The sequence below is a fragment of the Triturus cristatus genome, chromosome 2_2, assembly GCF_964204655.1.
Source record: "Triturus cristatus chromosome 2_2, aTriCri1.1, whole genome shotgun sequence".
Classification (NCBI taxonomy): Eukaryota; Metazoa; Chordata; class Amphibia; order Caudata; family Salamandridae; genus Triturus; species Triturus cristatus.
In genome coordinates, this window is record NC_140582.1 from 457,841,540 (window position 1) to 457,860,774 (window position 19,235).

The 19,235-nt window shown below is 52.8% G+C and overlaps 1 protein-coding gene across 2 annotated transcripts in view; it reads right to left on the reverse strand.

The window, feature by feature from the left end:
• Positions 1–19,235, reverse strand: part of AFG2A (AAA ATPase AFG2A) — a 1,612,935-nt gene that overhangs the window by 1,152,958 nt on the left and 440,742 nt on the right. For both annotated transcript variants that reach the window (XR_014978118.1, XM_085641546.1), the window contains exon 10: positions 18,314–18,468. Coding sequence is in view for 1 of the 2 variants with exons in the window: in XM_085641546.1 (XP_085497672.1) it covers positions 18,314–18,468 (155 nt within the window). In the remaining variant the exon portion in view is untranslated. The remainder of the gene's footprint in view (positions 1–18,313; positions 18,469–19,235) is intronic.

Below are 19,235 nucleotides of genomic sequence, written 5' to 3' on the forward strand. Positions count from 1 at the left end.
TTTCCCATCCGTCTCTCACCAGGTTGAGAGGTCCACGTACAGGGTGCCCATACAGAAGCTCGAAGGGGCTGAAGCCCACTCCCTTCTGTGGCACTTCCCTGTAGGAAAAGAGTAAACAGGGTAGGAGGACGTCCCATTTCCTCCGCAGGCTTTCAGGCAGACTTCTGATCATGCCTTTCAAGGTTTTGTTAAACCTCTCCACCAGACCATTGGTCTGGGGGTGGTAAGGAGTTGTGAACCGGTAGGTCACTCCACACTCCTTCCACATCGCCCGCATGTACGCTGACATGAAGTTGGTCCCCCTGTCGGACACAACTTCCTTGGGAAAACCCACTCGGGTAAAGATTCCCATCAGGGCCCTTGCCACAACAGGTGCTGTTAAGGTCCTCAGAGGTATTGCCTCTGGGTACCGTGTGGCATGATCCACCAGAACCAGGATAAACCTGTGACCAGCTGACGTTGGCGGATCTAACGGACCCACAATGTCGATGCCCACCCTTTCAAAGGGGGTGCTAACGACAGGAAGTGGTTCCAGGGGAGCTTTCAGCTTCACCCCTGTTTTCCCACTGGCTTGGCAAGACACACATGTCCGGCAGTAGGTATCGGACGACACTTTCATTTGAGGCCAATAAAAGTGTGGGACAAGACGGGCGAAGGTCTTGTCTTGCCCCAGGTGTCCTGCCAATGGGATCTCGTGAGCCAACTCCAGAAGGAAGGCTCGATAACGTTGAGGGACTACCAAGGCTCGTGACGATCCGTGTAGGGGTGCCTTGGGTTCACTGTAGAGGAGGCCATCCTCCCAGTAAACACTGTAGTTCCCTTCAACGTTCCCTGCTGCCTGGGCTTGGGCCTGACGCCTTAGCCCCTCAAGGGTAGGGCACTCCCTCTGGCCCTGGCAGAATTCCTCCCTGGACGGGCCTCCCTCCACGTGCCACTCGGCCGGGATGGGTAGGTCCTCCAGTTTGGTAACGTCCCCCACCGCAGACTCCTGGTCCACCACCTCCGGTGGCCTATCCGTCCTACGGGGTGTGGACGCCGAGGCAGGCTCCTCCTGTCCTCGGTTCTTCCCTTGACTGGCAGCTGGCTGGGCCTTTGTTCCAGGCTCCAGCCGAAACGAACTCCCTCTCCGTGTAGTCGCGGACCCTGTGCTCACACAGGCCCAGTCAGGTGTACCCAGCATCTCAGTGTGAGTCCGGTATTCCACCTCCTTCCAAGCGTTGTGCTCCATGTCATTCCCCAGTAGACAATCGACTGGCACGGCAGGGCTTACGGCAACTCGAAGTGAACCTGCAACCCCCCCCCATTCAAAGGGAACCTCGGCCACTGGATAGTGGCCTGTTCTGCCGTCAGCCATCGCGGCTGGGTGGAGTACATCGGGAATTACCTGCTCTGGGGACACCAGTTGACTACGTACCATAGTCATACTGGCTCCTGTGTCTCTCAGAGCCTCCCCTCTTTGGCCGTTGATGGTGACCCACTGCCCATACTTTACGGTATTTGCGGGCACCTGGATCTTAGGAACCATCTCCCGTTCTCCCAGGGACACTAAAGTGACACCCGCCCACTCCCTTCCCTTAGTTAAGGGCATCTCCTCCCCGAGCACTACACTAGCTACTCCGGGGGTCTTTCCTCCAATGGGAGGGGGTGGTCGTTTCAGGCACTTCGGATCTCCTTTATAGTGTCCAACGCCACCGCACTCGTAGCAATGGACAACCCTTGGCTGCTGACTCTGGCCAGGATTAGGGTTTCTGGGTGGGTTAGCCCTAGGGGTGAATCCTGTTCCCTTCCCTTGGAAGTTATTTTGGGGGCCTTTGGAGAACTCCTTTTTCTTTTCCCCTCCCTCTTTCTTCTGAGGGGCGCCCTGTCAGGCCTTTTGAGTATCCCCTCCAGTCCCCCTTGTGGACACCCGGGTACTAGCCCAAATGTCCGCCTCCTCAGCAAGATTCCGGGGAGTGGTCAGCTTGCTATCCACCAGGTGTTGACGCAGTTCAGGGAAACATTTCTCGAGCAGGTGTTCCTTCAGTACTAGATCAAACAACCCCTCGTAGTTCCTCACTTCACTGCCCTGAATCCAACCCTCTAGTGCCTTCTTTGCATAGTCCAGGAAGTCCACCCAATTCTGTGTGCCCAGTTTGTGACTACCCCTGAACTTCTGTCTGTACTTTTCGGGTGTTAGTCCAAACTTTCTTATGAGCGCCAGTTTCATGGTGGGGTAGTGGGTCTGCTCATCCTCCTCGAGGGCCAATAATGCATCCCTACCAGCTGGAGGCATGTACTTGTACAATCCCCCTCCCCAGTACTTCTCTGGAACCCCATGGGCCCTTAACGAGACCTCATAGGCCGCTAGCCACTTGGCGATATCGTCACCCACCCCATAGCTAGCTACTATGTCCTTTGGCAGGTAGGGTTTGGGTTCCCTGGTGTACTCTCGTTCTTCGCTGCCACCGTTAGGTACAGGGTGTGCCCCGATTCTCAGGATCTGAAGATCTATCTCTTTCAGCCTTATCTCATGAGCCATCCTCTGTTCCTCCTTCTCCTTCTCCAGCCTTGCTAAGTCCCATGTGAGCTGTCTTTTCTCCCTCCGGTCTGTTAACTCCACTTCAGACAAGCCACCGCTAGAGGCACTGCTGCCCTTCCTGGAAAGTGTCCTGGGCCCCGCTGACAGGTTCCCCACCTCAGTTGGTACAAACCAGCTCCCTCACTGTCGGGCTCTCTATCCCTGTCCTCCTCCTCAGCCTTGCTTTCTCGGCGTGCCTCCCCCCCAAGCCCTTAAGCTGGTTTGGAGTGCACCCTTCTTGGCTCCTGGGGGACAATACACCCCCTCCCGCTGACAAAACTCCCTGAGTTGGGCCACAGTGTACGTTTCTAAATTCTCCAGTACAAACTCCATCTTGCCCACTCAGGTCAGAGGACAGTTATTTGCAGTAACTATGCAGGGGGGTACCTTATATAATACCTCCTCCCACCACCAGAGTAAATTTGGAAAAACAAAAACCCACAATTAGGAAGGCCGCTTTGAGAAAACTCCCGGTGTAGGCCTATGGACTACCCACAGTTATTGTTGAGTATACGTAGGCACAGCTCTATCCCACCACTGAACACCAATTATGTTGGAAAATACTCCACTCCCACACCGGAAAGGGTGGTGGTAACGGGGTCTCTCCAGACACACAGTGGTAGCTTGGCTCGAGTGGTCAGGAATCAGGCACCGTGCTAAGCATACGTCATACCCATACAATAACCATGCGTGCATCCGTTCCAAAAACGACTCTACACCGTAAAAATTATGAAAATATCTCTGTTTATCTTCTTTTTCTCTTAGTTGCTGATTAAATAAATAATAACACAATCACCATATACAAGGCTTGTTCTGTGGAAGGGTACGTCAAATAAATACTGTCTTAATGATTCAATAAATAGGGGTGGTCATAAATAATTAAGGCATAAATATAAGTGCAATACATACAGGCAATTAAATATTCTGAGGCAATAAATACTGCAAACCAATAAATATTGTGCGACAATAAATACTGTGGAACAATAAATACAGTGAAGCAATAAATAAGTTAAATACAATAAATACAGTGCTCTCAATAAATAGTTAAAAGCTGACAGTGACACTTAAAGAATCAGATCACATTTGCGATTACTATGGGCTGATTTGGCCCAGGCACAGCTTGTGGTTAGGTGGATGGCTTGAGGGTGTCTGCTCCCTGGCTTGGACAAGGCTGAGGCCTAAACTGAGGTAGATCAAGGGGGGAATACTAGAGACCTGGCTCTCTCACTCTACACAACCCCTCTGAATTAGTCTCAGCTCACCTCTGGCACAATCAAGCTGGTTCCAGCACCTCTCTAGCTCCTAGGATAGTCTCTCAGGATTCCACAGGGCCTTAGGCGCCCTCTATTCCACTTACTGCCCTTTTTCTGAAGCTCCGACGCCGCTGGAGTTGTGTCGACGCCGTGAGGCGGTTCCGGTTCGATGTCGGCGGCCTCGGCACAATGTCAGTTCGTGACGACGCCGGTAGGCGGTTCCGGATCGATGTCGGCGGCCTCGGCTCGACCTCCGATTCGATGACGTCGGGCAGTCTTGGCTCGATGTCGACTTCGGGCGGCTCCGGTCCGATGGCGACCTCAGGTTCGATGACGTCGGCCGGCCTTGGCTCGATGTCGACTTCCGGCGGCTCCGGAGTGCGATCCCCACTCCCGACCTCCGGTGCTCCTCTCCTCAGGTTCCGGCGACTCCGGAGTGCGACCTCACTCCCGACCTCCGGTGCTCCTCTCCTCAGGTTCCGGCGACTCCAGAGTGCGGCCTCCACTCCCGACCTCCGGCACGCTTCACCTCGGTCTCCGGCGACTCCGGAGGGTGGACTTCACTCCCCATTCGACGCCGCTCACTCGACCTCGGGTGACTTCCTACTCGACCTCTGGTACTCTCTACGACCTCCGTCGGCGTCCTCTCTCGACCTCTGGCGGCTCCGGGTACGACGTCTGCTTTTCCAGTCAGCGCCGCTTCTCCACCTCGGGCTCCGGGTCTCAGGCTTCTCGACGTCGGACTCCAGGGAAACCAGTATCCAGGTCAGGATCTTGCTGTTCTTGGATTCTAAGGCCTGTTCCTGCTGTCCAGGTCCTTAAGATGGTTTTTCTTGCTTCTTCCCACACAGGGCTCCAGGCTGGGCTCAGTCAGTAGGGACTAGTATCAAGGGTGGGTTTATGGACCCCACTCCAGGCACAAGTTTCCACCCCTGCTGCCTCACTCCTTCCTCCTTCAAGTTTCTGCTGCTCTCTCTTCACCAGTCAGGTGCCAACTGCCAGCTCCAACTGCCAACTCTCTGTCTTAGCTTCCCAACATTCTAAACCGCCTCCAACTGTCACAGGGCTCCAGAATGTTGCAGAAGGTTCTAGTAGGTTCCAGTGGGTGCTGGTGATGTCACAGGTGGCCACCATTTTGTGCTCCAGGCCCACAGACAGAAGTTCCAGGGGTAGATAAAATGGCTCCCTGAATCTGCAGCAACACTAAAAAGTCTGGTGGTTCCCAAAAAGGAAAAATACTAACAGGGTTTGAGGCAAAAGTGGGACAAAATAAATAATGGAGAGGAGGGACCACCCAAAGGGCTGACGGGTCTAACAGGCTGTCACTGCCCCTTGCACAATGCTTACTGTTTAATTATGCCTGTTTGAACAGGTTTTAACCTGCCTCTCAAGTTAGATCCACCATGGTTTGATTTGTCTCAGTGTTTGATGTTTTTCTCAAATCGGTGGATTGACTTTGATCTTTCTTTCAATGGGGTTTGGGCATGAGACTTTGGAAGAGGGGAACAGTGGGAGATTCTCTTTCACCCACAGTAGCCATGCCACTCACTATATCACGGTTAAATACTTTATCGCCACCTAGAACATCAAGGGAATGAATCCCAGACCAAACGGTACCGGGTTCACACCCTTCTCAAAAGATGAGAAATACAGAGAGCACTGGTACAGGAGTGTCAAACAACCCAGGTAGAGAAGGTTCAACTCCAAAAATGCTGGTATGGACAGGTCGTTAGTACAAAATATTCCACTCATGCCAGGGGAACCTTGATTTCGATCTGAATGGGAACCCCCTTTGTGGTTACTGCTTCTGTGATTTGCCCATCGGGCGGTTCATCTTGCTCAAGGGAAAACTAAATGGTGATCCTCTGGACATAGGTACCATACACACCACACACCTGGATCAAAAGGCTTTCCATGACGGCTTCTCCTGTTACTTGCAAAGTGGTTACACATCCTCTAGCTCCTGGGGGAGATTACAGCAGTGTTCTGGATGCCAATTTAGATAGGTCGCATCCTCCATTCCCTTTAGGACAAACTGTCCAGAAAACTGACGTACTAGTTTACTGGCCACTGGGCACTATCAGATGTCTGACAATAGCATGACCAAACCACTCTTTTGTACTCTTTACATTCCCCAGTACACAAATTATATGCAAGCCTGTGCAGGGTGGTCTGCACCACTGCCCTATGTCCACAGCTCATCTCTCTGGACTATTTGAGCAAAGATTTTCAGAACACAGCCTGATGGTATTGTGCCTTGAATGAATCAGAACCCTCTCACCAGTCCCTACTTGGAGACTACAGACGTCCATACTAGAGGATGGGGTATTCAGGGACACCCTGGCCTCCTAAGTCACTGACTTTTTTAAAATTACAATGAAGACTCAACTTCCACAAGAGTGCATTAGTGGAAGGCTCTGAAGGTCGTAACCCGGGCCACTACAATCAAGTGACAAGCGGTAGCTGCAAATCCTTTGTAGACAACTTAACTCTGGTTGAAAGAACTACATTGAAGCATAAAGATGTGCAGTATCTGACACAGAAGTGCATGCCACCCTTGGCAAACTCCATAAGGAGGGTGCAGCGCTCCATAAAAAACTCTGCTGCATTGATTGGGCAGCTTACATGCACGCTCTCATTCCGAGGTTAATAAGTCGGTGTTGGAGCCGGCCTCGTGGCGTGGTCCTGTTCCCCCTCGCTCAGCTGCACGAGGTCCCATGCACCTCGGGGCTCCTCCATCTTGGATTACACGTCACTCCACGTGACCACCTCCGTGACCCTGCTCTACCCGGCCTCGGTCCCAGCGAGGCCCGACATCGAGGCGCCCACCCCTGGCCCGGGGGATACCACGTGAGCCCTTCCCACTCCCGGCGGAGGGCAGTATCGATGGGACCCCCAACCGTCCTTCCACACCTAGGTGCGACCGCCCCACAGCTCTCTGGGGCCTGGCGCCTCTCCTGCTGGGCGTCTGGCCGCGCCCTACCCGGCCTCCCCGCCCTCCTGGGCGCAAGGGTCCGGACATCAAAGGGCTCAAGACCTATATCTGGGGCGACCCGACAACAAGATGACAGTTGTATCCTGGAGTCAAGAGCCCTGCTGATCGGATCGCGGCTGACCCTACGGAGAAAGACTCTTCCTGAAACTACTTGCTGAGCCCTGCTGACGACGTCGCGGCTCCATCGTGCTTACAAGACCTTCACGAACCTTTGGGGCCCTGCTGACGCCGTCGCGGCCCGATCTTGTTGCAACAGACCATCAGAGCCCAGCTGACCTCGTCGCGGCTCGACCGAAGCGGACCTACCACCGGAGCCCTGCTGACTGTGTCGCGGCTCGACCCAAGCGGAACCACCACCCGAGCCCTGCTGACGCCGTCGCGGCTCTCCCCGTCCGAGCCGCTCTGAGACAGCATCCAAGGTCTGGTGCAGAGCCCTCCCGTACCTGGTTGGTACTAAGACTGTCCCGCTACCCTATTCCTTCCAAGACATTGAGACTCTTACTGGATCTCTCGATCCCACTGTACATATTGAACGTGCTCCTTTGTTTTATATAAAGAACCAAGATAAGCAACTGATACGGAGTCCTGTGTGGTGGTGTTACTGGGCCTAGTACGATTATAGGAGAAGGACCTCTCCTAAGAGGCTTCTCAGCGACGCTCGGCTATAGCTTGGTGGTAGGAAGGTGCCCGGAGTAGTCCCTCCGACTCCCCGGTGGTCCTCCCTCCAACATTTGGTGGCCAGCGACGGGATCCGAGCCAGACGCAATCGTACAAGCAAGTAACGCACCCACTACCTAACCAGACGGAAAAAGAAAAAGGGAACCATGGACGGACAAGAAGCAACCGTGGCCGCAACCTTCCAGCTGGAAAAACTGGAAGAATACACCCACAAAGAACTAAAACAATTCTGCAAAGACAAAGGGATCCCAACCACAGGATTGGGCACCAAGGAAGAAATGCAGAAAGCCCTGAAAGCCTGGGCCGAAGCCGAGGCCACTCCACCCCGCACCGAAGGGACCTCGGCCCGGGACGAAAACCTGCCGACCACAACCCCGACAGATGGGAGGCAAGGCATCCCCGAAGCCCGCCTATCCCACGAAGACATACGAGAACGGGAGAGGGTCCGGGCACACGAAATGGACCTCGCACGACTCCGGCTGGACGGCGAGCTCCAGCTAGCGGAGAAGAAAATAGCCCTGGAGCAACTACGGCTGCAAGAGGAAATCGAGGAGAAGAAACGGCATCGGGAGCTCGAAGAGAGACGGCTAACCCTCGAGCACGAGAGGAGCCTCAAAGAACTCGAACTGAAATCCAAAACGGGGGAGACCAGCACCCCCGGGGCCCGGGACGCCCTGCCACTGACCGAGCCAAAGGTTCATATCCCCAAGGATGTCGTCAAAGAGTACTACAAGAACGACGACATCCAGCAGTGGTTCCGAGCCTACGAGGTAGCCATGACCTCCCATCGGGTACCCCGGAAGGATTTGGGTGCCGGCCTATGGGGGAGGTTCCTCAGCGAGGGCCGGGATACCCTGCTGCAACTCCCCGACGCAGTGATGACCTCCTACGATCACATGAAGGAAGCCCTACTCACCCGCTACGGACTATCAGCCGAGATGTACCGGCAGCGCTTCCGGGACTGCAAGAAGCTCCCCGGTACCACCTGGGTCGAGTACGTGGACTTCTTCAGCCGGGCTTTTGAAGGGTGGATAAAAGGGAGCAAGGTCACCTCGTACAATGAACTGTTCAACCTCATTGTCTGGGAGCACCTCGCCAACAACTGCTTCGTAGAACTAAGGCAACACCTCCTGGACAGTAAGTTGACCGAGCCCCGGAAGCTCGCCGCCGAAGCAGACCGATGGGTCAACACAAGGGTTCCCCGGAACCCCGTCGGGGACTACCAACGGAGTACCACGGGACCCCCTCGCCAGCGGGGCGGAGGAGGGGGGTCCCACCGCAGCCGAGACTTCCCGGCCGGACCGCCCAGAAGCCCGCCACGAGGCCAAGCCGCCAACCACACGTCCCCGACCCTGGGCCGAAGGGGGGCCCCCATCGCCCGACCAGGGCCCCGACCACCAGTGACCTGCTTCGGCTGCCAACAGACCGGCCACTATGCGAGCGACCCGGCCTGCCCCGTGAACCGACGAAACGGGGCCGCTGGGCCCCCTCCCCGACAAATAGCCGCCGCTGCCCTGGGGGAAGGAGAAGAAGAGGAGGAAAACCGCGAGGACGGGTCCCCCGAGTGGGAACCAGCTGCCATGTCGCTCGTCTGCCTGGGCTCCCGAGAAATGGTGCCCCGAGCGGCCATCCCGAGCAACACCCAGAAGTACCAGCAGTGGGTCACCATCAACGGACGACGGGCCGAAGCCCTCCGGGACACTGGGGCTAGCATGACCGCTGTCCGCTGCCACCTAGTGACCCCCGAACAAATCCTGCCACATGTCCTATGCCCGGTCCGGACCGCGGACAACACCGAAAGCATGTGCCGGATGGCCAGGATCCCCTTCGAGTGGGGAGGAGTGTCCGGCACCCTAAAAGTGACTGTCCGCGACGACGCCCCTGTGGACTGCCTCCTGGGGAATGACCTAGAGAGCTCCCCCTGGGCCCAGGTGGAGCGCCGAGAGCATCTGGGGATGCTAGGGCTGCCTGAGTGGGCCTGCGCCACCACCCGGTCCATAACTGCCCAACCCGCCGCTGCCGCGGCCACCGACCAGCCTACGGGCCCAGAACTATCACCCTCCTCCGGCACGGAGGAACCCGATGATGAGGCCGGGCCGTCCGAACTGTCTCCCGACGAGGCCGCCTCCCTCAGCGAGATCCCCGAGCTGGCTCAGTGGCGCCACGATGGGGGCCCCACCCGCGAACAGTTCCAGCAGGAACAGAAGGCCTGCCCATCCCTCGAGGGGGCCCGACAGCAAGCGGCCGCCCAGGCCTCGGGGGACCCCACGGGAACCCACTGGATCTATTGGGACAATGACCTAGTATACAGCGAGCAGAAAGTCGCCGAGCTGGGAGCCGGCCGGGTGTTGGTGGTTCCCCTCCGGTTCCGGGAGTTCCTCCTGAACCTGGCGCATGACGTGCCCCTCGCCGGACACCTCGGGCGGGACAAGACTTACAGCCGTCTAGTGACCCATTTCTATTGGCCCCGAATGCGGAGAGACGTGGACCACCACTGCCGGTCCTGCCAGACCTGCCAGGCTAGCGGGAAAACTGGGGGTCGAGTTAAAGCCCCCCTCCAACCATTTCCAGCCGTCCACACCCCGTTCGAACGAGTGGGGATCGACATCGTGGGGCCCCTCGACCCCCGAACCGCCCTAGGACACCGCTTCATCCTGGTACTGGTCGACCACGCCACCCGATACCCAGAGGCCATCCCACTCCGCACTGTGACAGCTCCAGTGGTGGGCCGGGCCCTGATGGGCATCTTCTCCAGAGTGGGGTTCCCCCGAGAAGTAGTGAGCGACAGGGGTACGAACTTTATTTCAAAGTACATGAAATCCCTCTGGCAACAATGCGGGGTCACCTACAGATTCACTACCCCTTACCACCCCCAGGGGAACGGACTGGTCGAGCGGTTCAACAGGACCCTAAAAGGGATGATCCAGGGTCTGGAAGAGCCCCTGCGGAGGAGGTGGGATGTCCTGCTGCCCTGCCTCCTGTTCGCCTATCGAGAGGTACCGCAAAAATCCCTGGGCTGCAGCCCCTTCGAACTATTGTATGGGCACCCCGTCCGAGGGCCCCTCAGCCTGGTCAAGGAGGGCTGGGAGGCGAACGTCCCAGATGCCCCCCCCCCGACGTCTACCGGTACCTCCTGACCCTGCGGAACCAGACTCGAAAGTTCCGGGCCCTGGCAGAAGCCAACCTCGAAGCCAGCCAAGAAGACATGAAGCGCTGGTATGACGCAAACGCCTCAACCATCGAGTTCGAGCCAGGCCAGCAAGTCTGGGTCATGTCACCCGTGGACCCCTGCGCCCTGCAGGACAAGTGGACCGGGCCCTTCAAGGTGGTTGAGAGGAAGAGCCCCGTCACCTACCTAGTCGACATGGAGTCCCCGAGGAACCCCCTCCGGGTCCTGCACGCCAACCGGCTCAAGCCCCACTTTGCCCGAACTGAACTAAGCCTGCTGCTGGCTACTGATGATGGGGGCGAAAGCGACTCCAAGCCCCTCCCCGACCTCCTGGGGTCCTCGAGCCAAGACGGTTCCTTAGAGGGAGTCCACCTCTCCGACACGCTGACCCCAGAACAGCGCCATGACTGCCGGAGGCTGCTGCAACCCTTCGCTGCCCTCTTCTCTCTCACGCCCGGGGTGACCCCCTGGTGCGTACACGACGTGGATACCGCGGACAGCCCCCCTGTGCGACATCGCGCCTACAGAGTACCCGACCGAGTCCGGGCCTGCATACAGACCGAGGTCGCCAAGATGCTCGCCCTCGGAGTCATTGAGCCCTCCGACAGCCCGTGGGCCAGCCAGGTGGTCTTGGTGCCGAAAGGCCGCCGCCCCCGGTACTTCTCCGGAACTCCGATTTTGTGTAGACTACCGGGGCCTGAACGCAGTCACCAAGACCGACGCCCACCCCCTGCCCCGGGCAGACGAGCTGATCGATCGCTTAGGGGCCGCCCGCTACCTAAGCACCTTTGATCTCACCGCTGGGTACTGGCAGATCCAGCTCACTCCCAGCGCCCAGGAACGATCCGCCTTTTCCACCCCCGATGGGCACTACCACTTTCGGGTGATGCCCTTCGGTATGAAGAACGCCCCAGCGACCTTTCAGAGGCTGGTAAACAAGGTCCTGGCCGGGCTAGAAACCTTCAGCGCGGCCTACCTCGACGACATTGCAGTCTTCAGCGACCATTGGGCCGCGCACTTGGGACACCTCGGCAAAGTCCTGGCCGCTCTCCAAAGGGCCGGGCTCACAATTAAGGCCAGCAAATGCCAGATCGGTCAAGGATCTGTGACCTATCTGGGCCACCAGGTGGGGAGTGGCCAGGTAGCGCCCCTCCAGTTGAAGGTCGATGCCATCCAGGCGTGGGAGCCCCCCGCAACCCAGACCGCTGTCCGGGCCTCCTTAGGCCTCACAGGCTACTACCGGCTATTCATTAAGGATTATGGCAGCATTGTGGGCCCCCTTACGGAGCTCACTTCCAAGAAACAGCCCAAGGTGGTGCACTGGACGCCCCGCTGCCAGACCGCTTTTGAAGCCCTCAAGGCCGCCATGTGTGCTGCCCCGGTGCTACAGGCCCCTGACTACAGCAAGGAATTTGTGGTGCAGACCGACGCATCCGAGTACGGGGTCGGGGCGGTCCTCTCCCAGATGGACGCCGAGGGCCTCGACCGACCTGTGGCCTTTATCAGCCGCCGACTACTGCCACGAGAACAGAGGTGGAGCACCATCGAGCGGGAGGCCTTCGCTGTGGTATGGGCTCTCAAAAAGCTCCGGCCCTACCTTTTCGGCACCCACTTCAGGGTCCAGACTGACCACCGGCCCTTGCGGTGGCTCATGCAAATGCGGGGCGAGAACCCCAAACTGTTGCGATGGTCCATCTCGTTGCAAGGGATGGACTTCACCGTGGAGCACCGGCCCGGCAACGACCACGCCAATGCTGACGGCCTGTCTCAATTCTTCCGCCTCGGCGAGGAGAACCCCCAAGGAGATGGGTGACTCTCCCTGCCTTCAGCTGGGGGGGACGCGTGTTGGAGCCGGCCTCGTGGCGTGGTCCTGTTCCCCCTCGCTCAGCTGCACGAGGTCCCATGCACCTCGGGGCTCCTCCATCTTGGATTACACGTCACTCCACGTGACCACCTCCGTGACCCTGCTCTACCCGGCCTCGGTCCCAGCGAGGCCCGACATCGAGGCGCCCACCCCTGGCCCGGGGGATACCACGTGAGCCCTTCCCACTCCCGGCGGAGGGCAGTATCGATGGGACCCCCAACCATCCTTCCACACCTAGGTGCGACCGCCCCACAGCTCTCTGGGGCCTGGCGCCTCTCCTGCTGGGCGTCTGGCCGCGCCCTACCCGGCCTCCCCGCCCTCCTGGGCGCAAGGGTCCGGACATCAAAGGGCTCAAGACCTATATCTGGGGCGACCCGACAACAAGATGACAGTTGTATCCTGGAGTCAAGAGCCCTGCTGATCGGATCGCGGCTGACCCTACGGAGAAAGACTCTTCCTGAAACTACTTGCTGAGCCCTGCTGACGACGTCGCGGCTCCATCGTGCTTACAAGACCTTCACGAACCTTTGGGGCCCTGCTGACGCCGTCGCGGCCCGACCTTGTTGCAACAGACCATCAGAGCCCAGCTGACCTCGTCGCGGCTCGACCGAAGCGGACCTACCACCGGAGCCCTGCTGACTGTGTCGCGGCTCGACCCAAGCGGAACCACCACCCGAGCCCTGCTGACGCCGTCGCGGCTCTCCCCGTCCGAGCCGCTCTGAAACAGCATCCAAGGTCTGGTGCAGAGCCCTCCCGTACCTGGTTGGTACTAAGACTGTCCCACTACCCTATTCCTTCCGAGACTCTTACTGGATCTCTCGATCCCACTGTACATATTGAACGTGCTCCTTTGTTTTATATAAAGAACCAAGATAAGCAACTGATACGGAGTCCTGTGTGGTGGTGTTACTGGGCCTAGTACGATTATAGGGGAAGGACCTCTCCTAAGAGGCTTCTCAGCGACGCTCGGCTATAGCTTGGTGGTAGGAAGGTGCCCGGAGTAGTCCCTCCGACTCCCCGGTGGTCCTCCCTCCAACAGTCGGACCAACTGTTAGCCGGCATATTGTCCTCTGATACAAAATACCTTCCCATCACTCCATGTTGAGATGCATCAGGCACACTGGTCCATGCACAACAGTCAATTGGACAGGTACTTTTTAAATTCTACAGCTGTCTCACGGTGCTGACTCAGGTCACTAAAAGGAGGCAACACAAACCTTCCTTGATACCCTGGAAAGCCCACAGATAGTCACGGTACCTATGAAAAGCTCGATAGCCCTATAACACTCCAGGAGATTAAGACAGTCAAAAAAGTTCTGGCAATGGGCAAATCTGTTGGCTTATGACAAAAGTTGACATTCCCACCTTTGGTAGAATCCTGGCGTTCAACTGTATAACACTGGGCCCAGGCAGAAAGCAAAGCCTTGCATAGAGAGGAGGCTAAAGGCCTACACAAACACCTGACTATTGAAGACTGGCCTACCTTCTGGGAAGCCCTGTGAGAAGGTCTCAAGGGCAATGCTTTATCTCCCTAAGAGGCAGTGGTGTTGTAGACGGAACTCGAATTGAAAAGTATTACAAACCCCCTGTAAGAATATTGTCAACACACTGGCTTCTCGAGCACTTTAATACACCCCCCTTGATGAAGTACTATGATGTTCACATATTTCCAGGTGGTGGCCCTTTCACAACACATTGCAATCCCCCTGGCACTTACCATTGACCCCCCCCCCCCCCGCCCGCTTTGTTTTAGAACCAATTTTGGTGCCAAAGTTGCAAAAACCATTATGCCCAACCTCGTAATCTTCAAATGATTATTTTGTCTCCACCACCTAAATCTTTTCATTTGTACACCAGTTCCTATGATTGTAATATATGACAGCTAGTTCCCTGGGGACACGCTCAGATGCTTTGGTTTCTGGGTAAGCTTTTTACCATTCGACTTTGTATAACACGCTTATAGTAACCAGTAAATAAAATGATTGTATTATTTCGATATAATGGAAGATTAATATAAGAATGTCTCAGTACATTGTTAATTTTCAAAATTCAGTAGGCAAACAAACATAAAATAGTAACTCAGGCTCTCCAGACGATCCTTATCCTGCCAAAATTTTCCTTCAATTTGCTACCTTTTTGACTCCTCCAATTCAGGAGCTAGTTAATGCCTATCATTCAGCTCCCTTGGTTTTGGCTGAGTGGAAAAGAGCATATGTAATTCAGTTAGTAAAAAACATTCTCCAGGCAAAGTGATTTTGAGCAATTATTGTCCCATCTCAGTCCTCCCTTTTATTGCTAAAATAGTTGAGATGGAGGTAAACACTCAACTCTACTTTCATGGAATCTACCTCTGTTCTTGAAACAACACTGGCAGGCTTCTGTCAAGTTCATAGCATGAAAGTAGGGCTCACTACTGTACAAAATTAACTCTGTATGATTATAGATCAGTGTGCCACAGCAGCTCTAATGCTGCTCGATCTGTCTACAGCTTTTGATACAGTATCTTACAAAATATTGATCGCAAGGTTGCATGAGGCTGGTCTCAGGGAACGAGCTCTGGATTGGATTTCGTCCTTTATTTCCTATTGTATTCATGAGGTTCTTTTTCCACCAAATCACTCTTTACCTGTTCAACTGACTTGTGGAGCTCCTCAGGACTCTACCTTCAATCCCATCCTTTTTAGGTCGAGCATTCGAGACCTCTTGTATATACTTTAGTATATACTTATATGTGTATGTACTTTGTGGGCTCTGGAGATCAGTTCTAGGACTTGTCTGCTTCCGCATAGGGACTTTTGTTTCTGTTCAACTGCCTCTATTTAACTGTCGTGATAGAAAACGACCACTAGAGGTCAGTAAATTATCAGAATTGCTTTCTGCTGAGGGACTTCCTTTTTTTTTATTATTCTGGCAACTGCCTCTTTCTTGATAGAAAACGAGCAGCAGAGGTCAGTAAATTACCAGAATCATTTTAGCATTCTCTAGATTCCAGTCCATAGAAATTATCTTCCACGAGCACTCGTAGACAATAATATTTTTTTCAAATCTTGTATTTTCGTTATATGACCACAGAAGGCCCTGATTTTATATTAAAAACAGAGCTTTGGACTATACCATTTCCCGCTGAAAGGCAATATTTCTCTCCATGTGTTCCCATACATGGCATGTCACGCAGTTTGGTGCTTACTCTACCTCCATGTTAAAGAACAGTAGATGTTTCAGCACCCAGGCTAAGTGCTGCATAGCTAAATACATATAAGGTCCCGAATGGGAGACCAATTGCATTGCAAATGCTTGTTTAACATCTATGTAGACCCTTGTGACAAAAGGTGCACAGGTTTAAAGTGCTTCTGCTTCAGTTTCAAATGTTCGTAATTTTCCTAGTCAGTTCACAGCATTTGTACAATTGTTCATCTGACAGCTCCGAACCAATATCCACAATCTATCTCCACGTCCAGTGGGACACCCAGGAAGCCGATGTCCCCAAACGCTTTCAAAAATTGCTATAATTTAACCCCTGTTTTGACCTGGATAGCAATGCATCCAACAGCTTGCACTGAAATGCAGGAAGTATGGACTGCAGCAGGTGACTACTCCATATCATGTTCTTGATCTGCCTTCTTACTTTAAATTTTCTAGGGCACAAACACCTCGTTGTGAAGTAGATATCACAGATTTTCTATTTCCCATTTCGGAAACTCACACAAGGCATCACCCTTCATACATAGAGGAAAGTGAGGGGTGCCTTCTAGCAGCATTTTATACAATATCCAATGACTATTTCAATGTGCCTGTTTGATCCTTACCCAAAAACTATGCTTCTACTCTTGTGCACCTTTGAAGGGGAGGAGAGTAAGATTCCTCCATCCTACACTTTCAGCCTCAATCTTATTTACTGGGATGAACTTGAACCAAAGATCAGATATGTTGAACCTCGGCTGCACAATAGTATTGTTATTTATTAGGGTCAGACAACCAACTCTCTTCTTTCAGAAGATCTTGTAGATACGCCACAGTGAACTGTAGTTAGCTTCCCACCCTAGATGAAGCTCTACAACTCTGTCGAGAAACCTGTTTAACAAATAGCATAGGGTGTTCATGGACAGATAATTGAAATTATGTAAAACTACTGTCCTGCTTACAGTGTCATTTGAGGTTCATCAATTGGTGGCCTAGTTTTCACACTCATGTTGCATAATTTGTTGTAGCAGAACATGAATCTGGCATATCGTGACATACTGGCCTAGCAGTGTTGTTATCATGGTAGTGTACTACAGAATAAAAGTGTGAGCTGCTGCTGCAATCAACCTGTGAGAGATTTACTTGTCCATGGCTGTTTATGTAGGTATGACCCTGTGTGCAGGTGTGAGAGATTTTATTTGTTTGCAGCTCAAACAGTGCATGTACTGTGTTTTTTTTTTTGGCATTACTGGTCTTGGTATTTTCGCATTTACAGTTTTTGTTTCATTTCTTACACTGTCAGGAATTTTTACCACCTGCTTTTGAATGGAAGTATTTTAATATGGTATTTTTCATTGGTTTCCAATGACCTATCATATTTGGAATTGGGTCCTGTTTTTTACCACCTGCATTATTTTTTGCATGTGGTAAATATTACATGCGGTAAAGAGTAAAAGTGTTAAAAAGCGCATATGGACTAGAGACATGCAGCATTTAGTATTTGTGCGAAATATCACATGCATTTTTTAACTCGTGATCATCGATTCGTTAAAGTTATGCGCTAATTACCCTGGCATGGGGTACGTACCACTAGGCCTAACTCATAATCAGGGCCTAGTTCTCTATGAAATCATGATATATATACACAATATATTTTTCATGTACCATGAATCACTGTATTTGACTGCATGGGAGTTTTGGAATATAAATAACAGTTTAAGAACCTCCTAGTAAACAAGTAATCCTCTGTATTTCTTAATTAATATTGAACTACTTAACAGGTATATGTGTTCATTATTTCATGTTCTGCATATGACTGAGGGGTCTACTGTGAGTCTGGCTTAAATAGTAGTTGCCAAATATTGGCAGATGTCCAACCCAAAAATATTTATACAAGCAGAGATGTGCATTCATTAAAGGGTTACTATCGGCCAGATGCGACTAGGTTCTGCTCGACATGTTGGTAGGTGAGCCATATGAAAGCCTCACACATTAAAAATACTCTGAAATCGTACTGGGGTTTTGTGGGTTTTTGTTTGGAGCTGACATGACCTGGCAGTTTAGGCTGGACTGTTCTGTTCCTATTGATACAAGACCAAGGCTGCTTTGCATATGGCTGGTCTCTGACTGGGGTAACAGTGCGTAAAAAACAATATACGAATGCAGTCCACGGTAATTACCAGTGGTTGAGTCAAATGCAAGCCATCCATCACCTTTCTGTTCCTCTATATTCATTACAAATATATATATTGTATATATTTATATGTCGGTACACATCAGGGGTTTGACTGTAAAACTGGCCCATTCTCAGAAAAAAATAAATGCGGACTTCCAAATGAGCTGAGATGCCGATTGTGACCTATATAATAGATCTATGCAAATGGTAAAAAATAATAGGACTGTGCCATCACTTCCTGTGGGGTCACTTTATGTGATTTCGCTACGCATTTCATGCACTAATTAGTTCCACCACTGGCTGTGCACACAGCCAATGAAGTGGCACCCATGCATGAAAACACCCTACTCAAATACGGCTCCTTTTTTTTGGATTTCTTACAAAGCACATGGTATTCTGCGCGGTTTCAATATTGTCTTGCATATTTCAGCCATAACTTACTTTTGGCACATCAATGGCCACCTCCCTCATGGCACTGGGCCGGACATCATTCATGGCTTGCAGGAAGTTGTTGAGAGCGATCTCTACTGACCCCGCCACCTCGCTGTCAGAAGGGCCGACTAGACTTCCCAGTGCCCGCCGCAAAGCATTCAGTCCTGCAGAGAAAGTCAAACATGATTCCGTTCCAACAAATACAAACTCAGTCACAAATTATGTCCTGCCCCCTAGCCCACACCCAATGGCAGGAAACGACTAAAAGTGATTGACTGGTTATGTATTACAGTGCCGTGTTGCACCACGAGACGACCCTGCTGCGCACCCTGGCAGACCCTTCCAGAACATTCTGCGGCACGACCAGTGGATTAACTGGGGGATATCACGGTACCCTTCTGAGATTCTCTGATGTTTAAGCGACAGCAGGTATTAGAGACTGAACATTTTTACATCAACAAAGGAAAAGTTATCCAGTTCGCTACCTTTAAGTACCTCAAGTTGGACAATACTGAAGGGTTGCCTCCTTCAAAATATCAGAGATAAAGTAAAGATAATGCAGGGGTTCTCAAAACCTCGAATACGGGTTTGATTAAGAGTTCCCCACGGCCTTCTCACAGGCTCTTCTCACAGGAATCACCTATATTTTTGTGAGGCACCGAAATCTGTGGGAGAGATCAGTGCCATGTTAAAGATTTTGCAGGCCCTAGGCAAAAAGTAGTCTGTGTGGAACAAATTCAAATTGTATTACCCATTTCCTGTTATTTCAAGCCTGCGTGATGTAAAGCAGCATTAAATTATATGGTAAACGTTAACAGCCCCACACAAAAACAGTTGAAATAGGTCTTACGTGGGACCTTAAAATGACATGGGGTGGAGAGAGACAACGTCAGAGGTAGAAGTAGGCAGAGAGGGAGAAATAGAATTGACA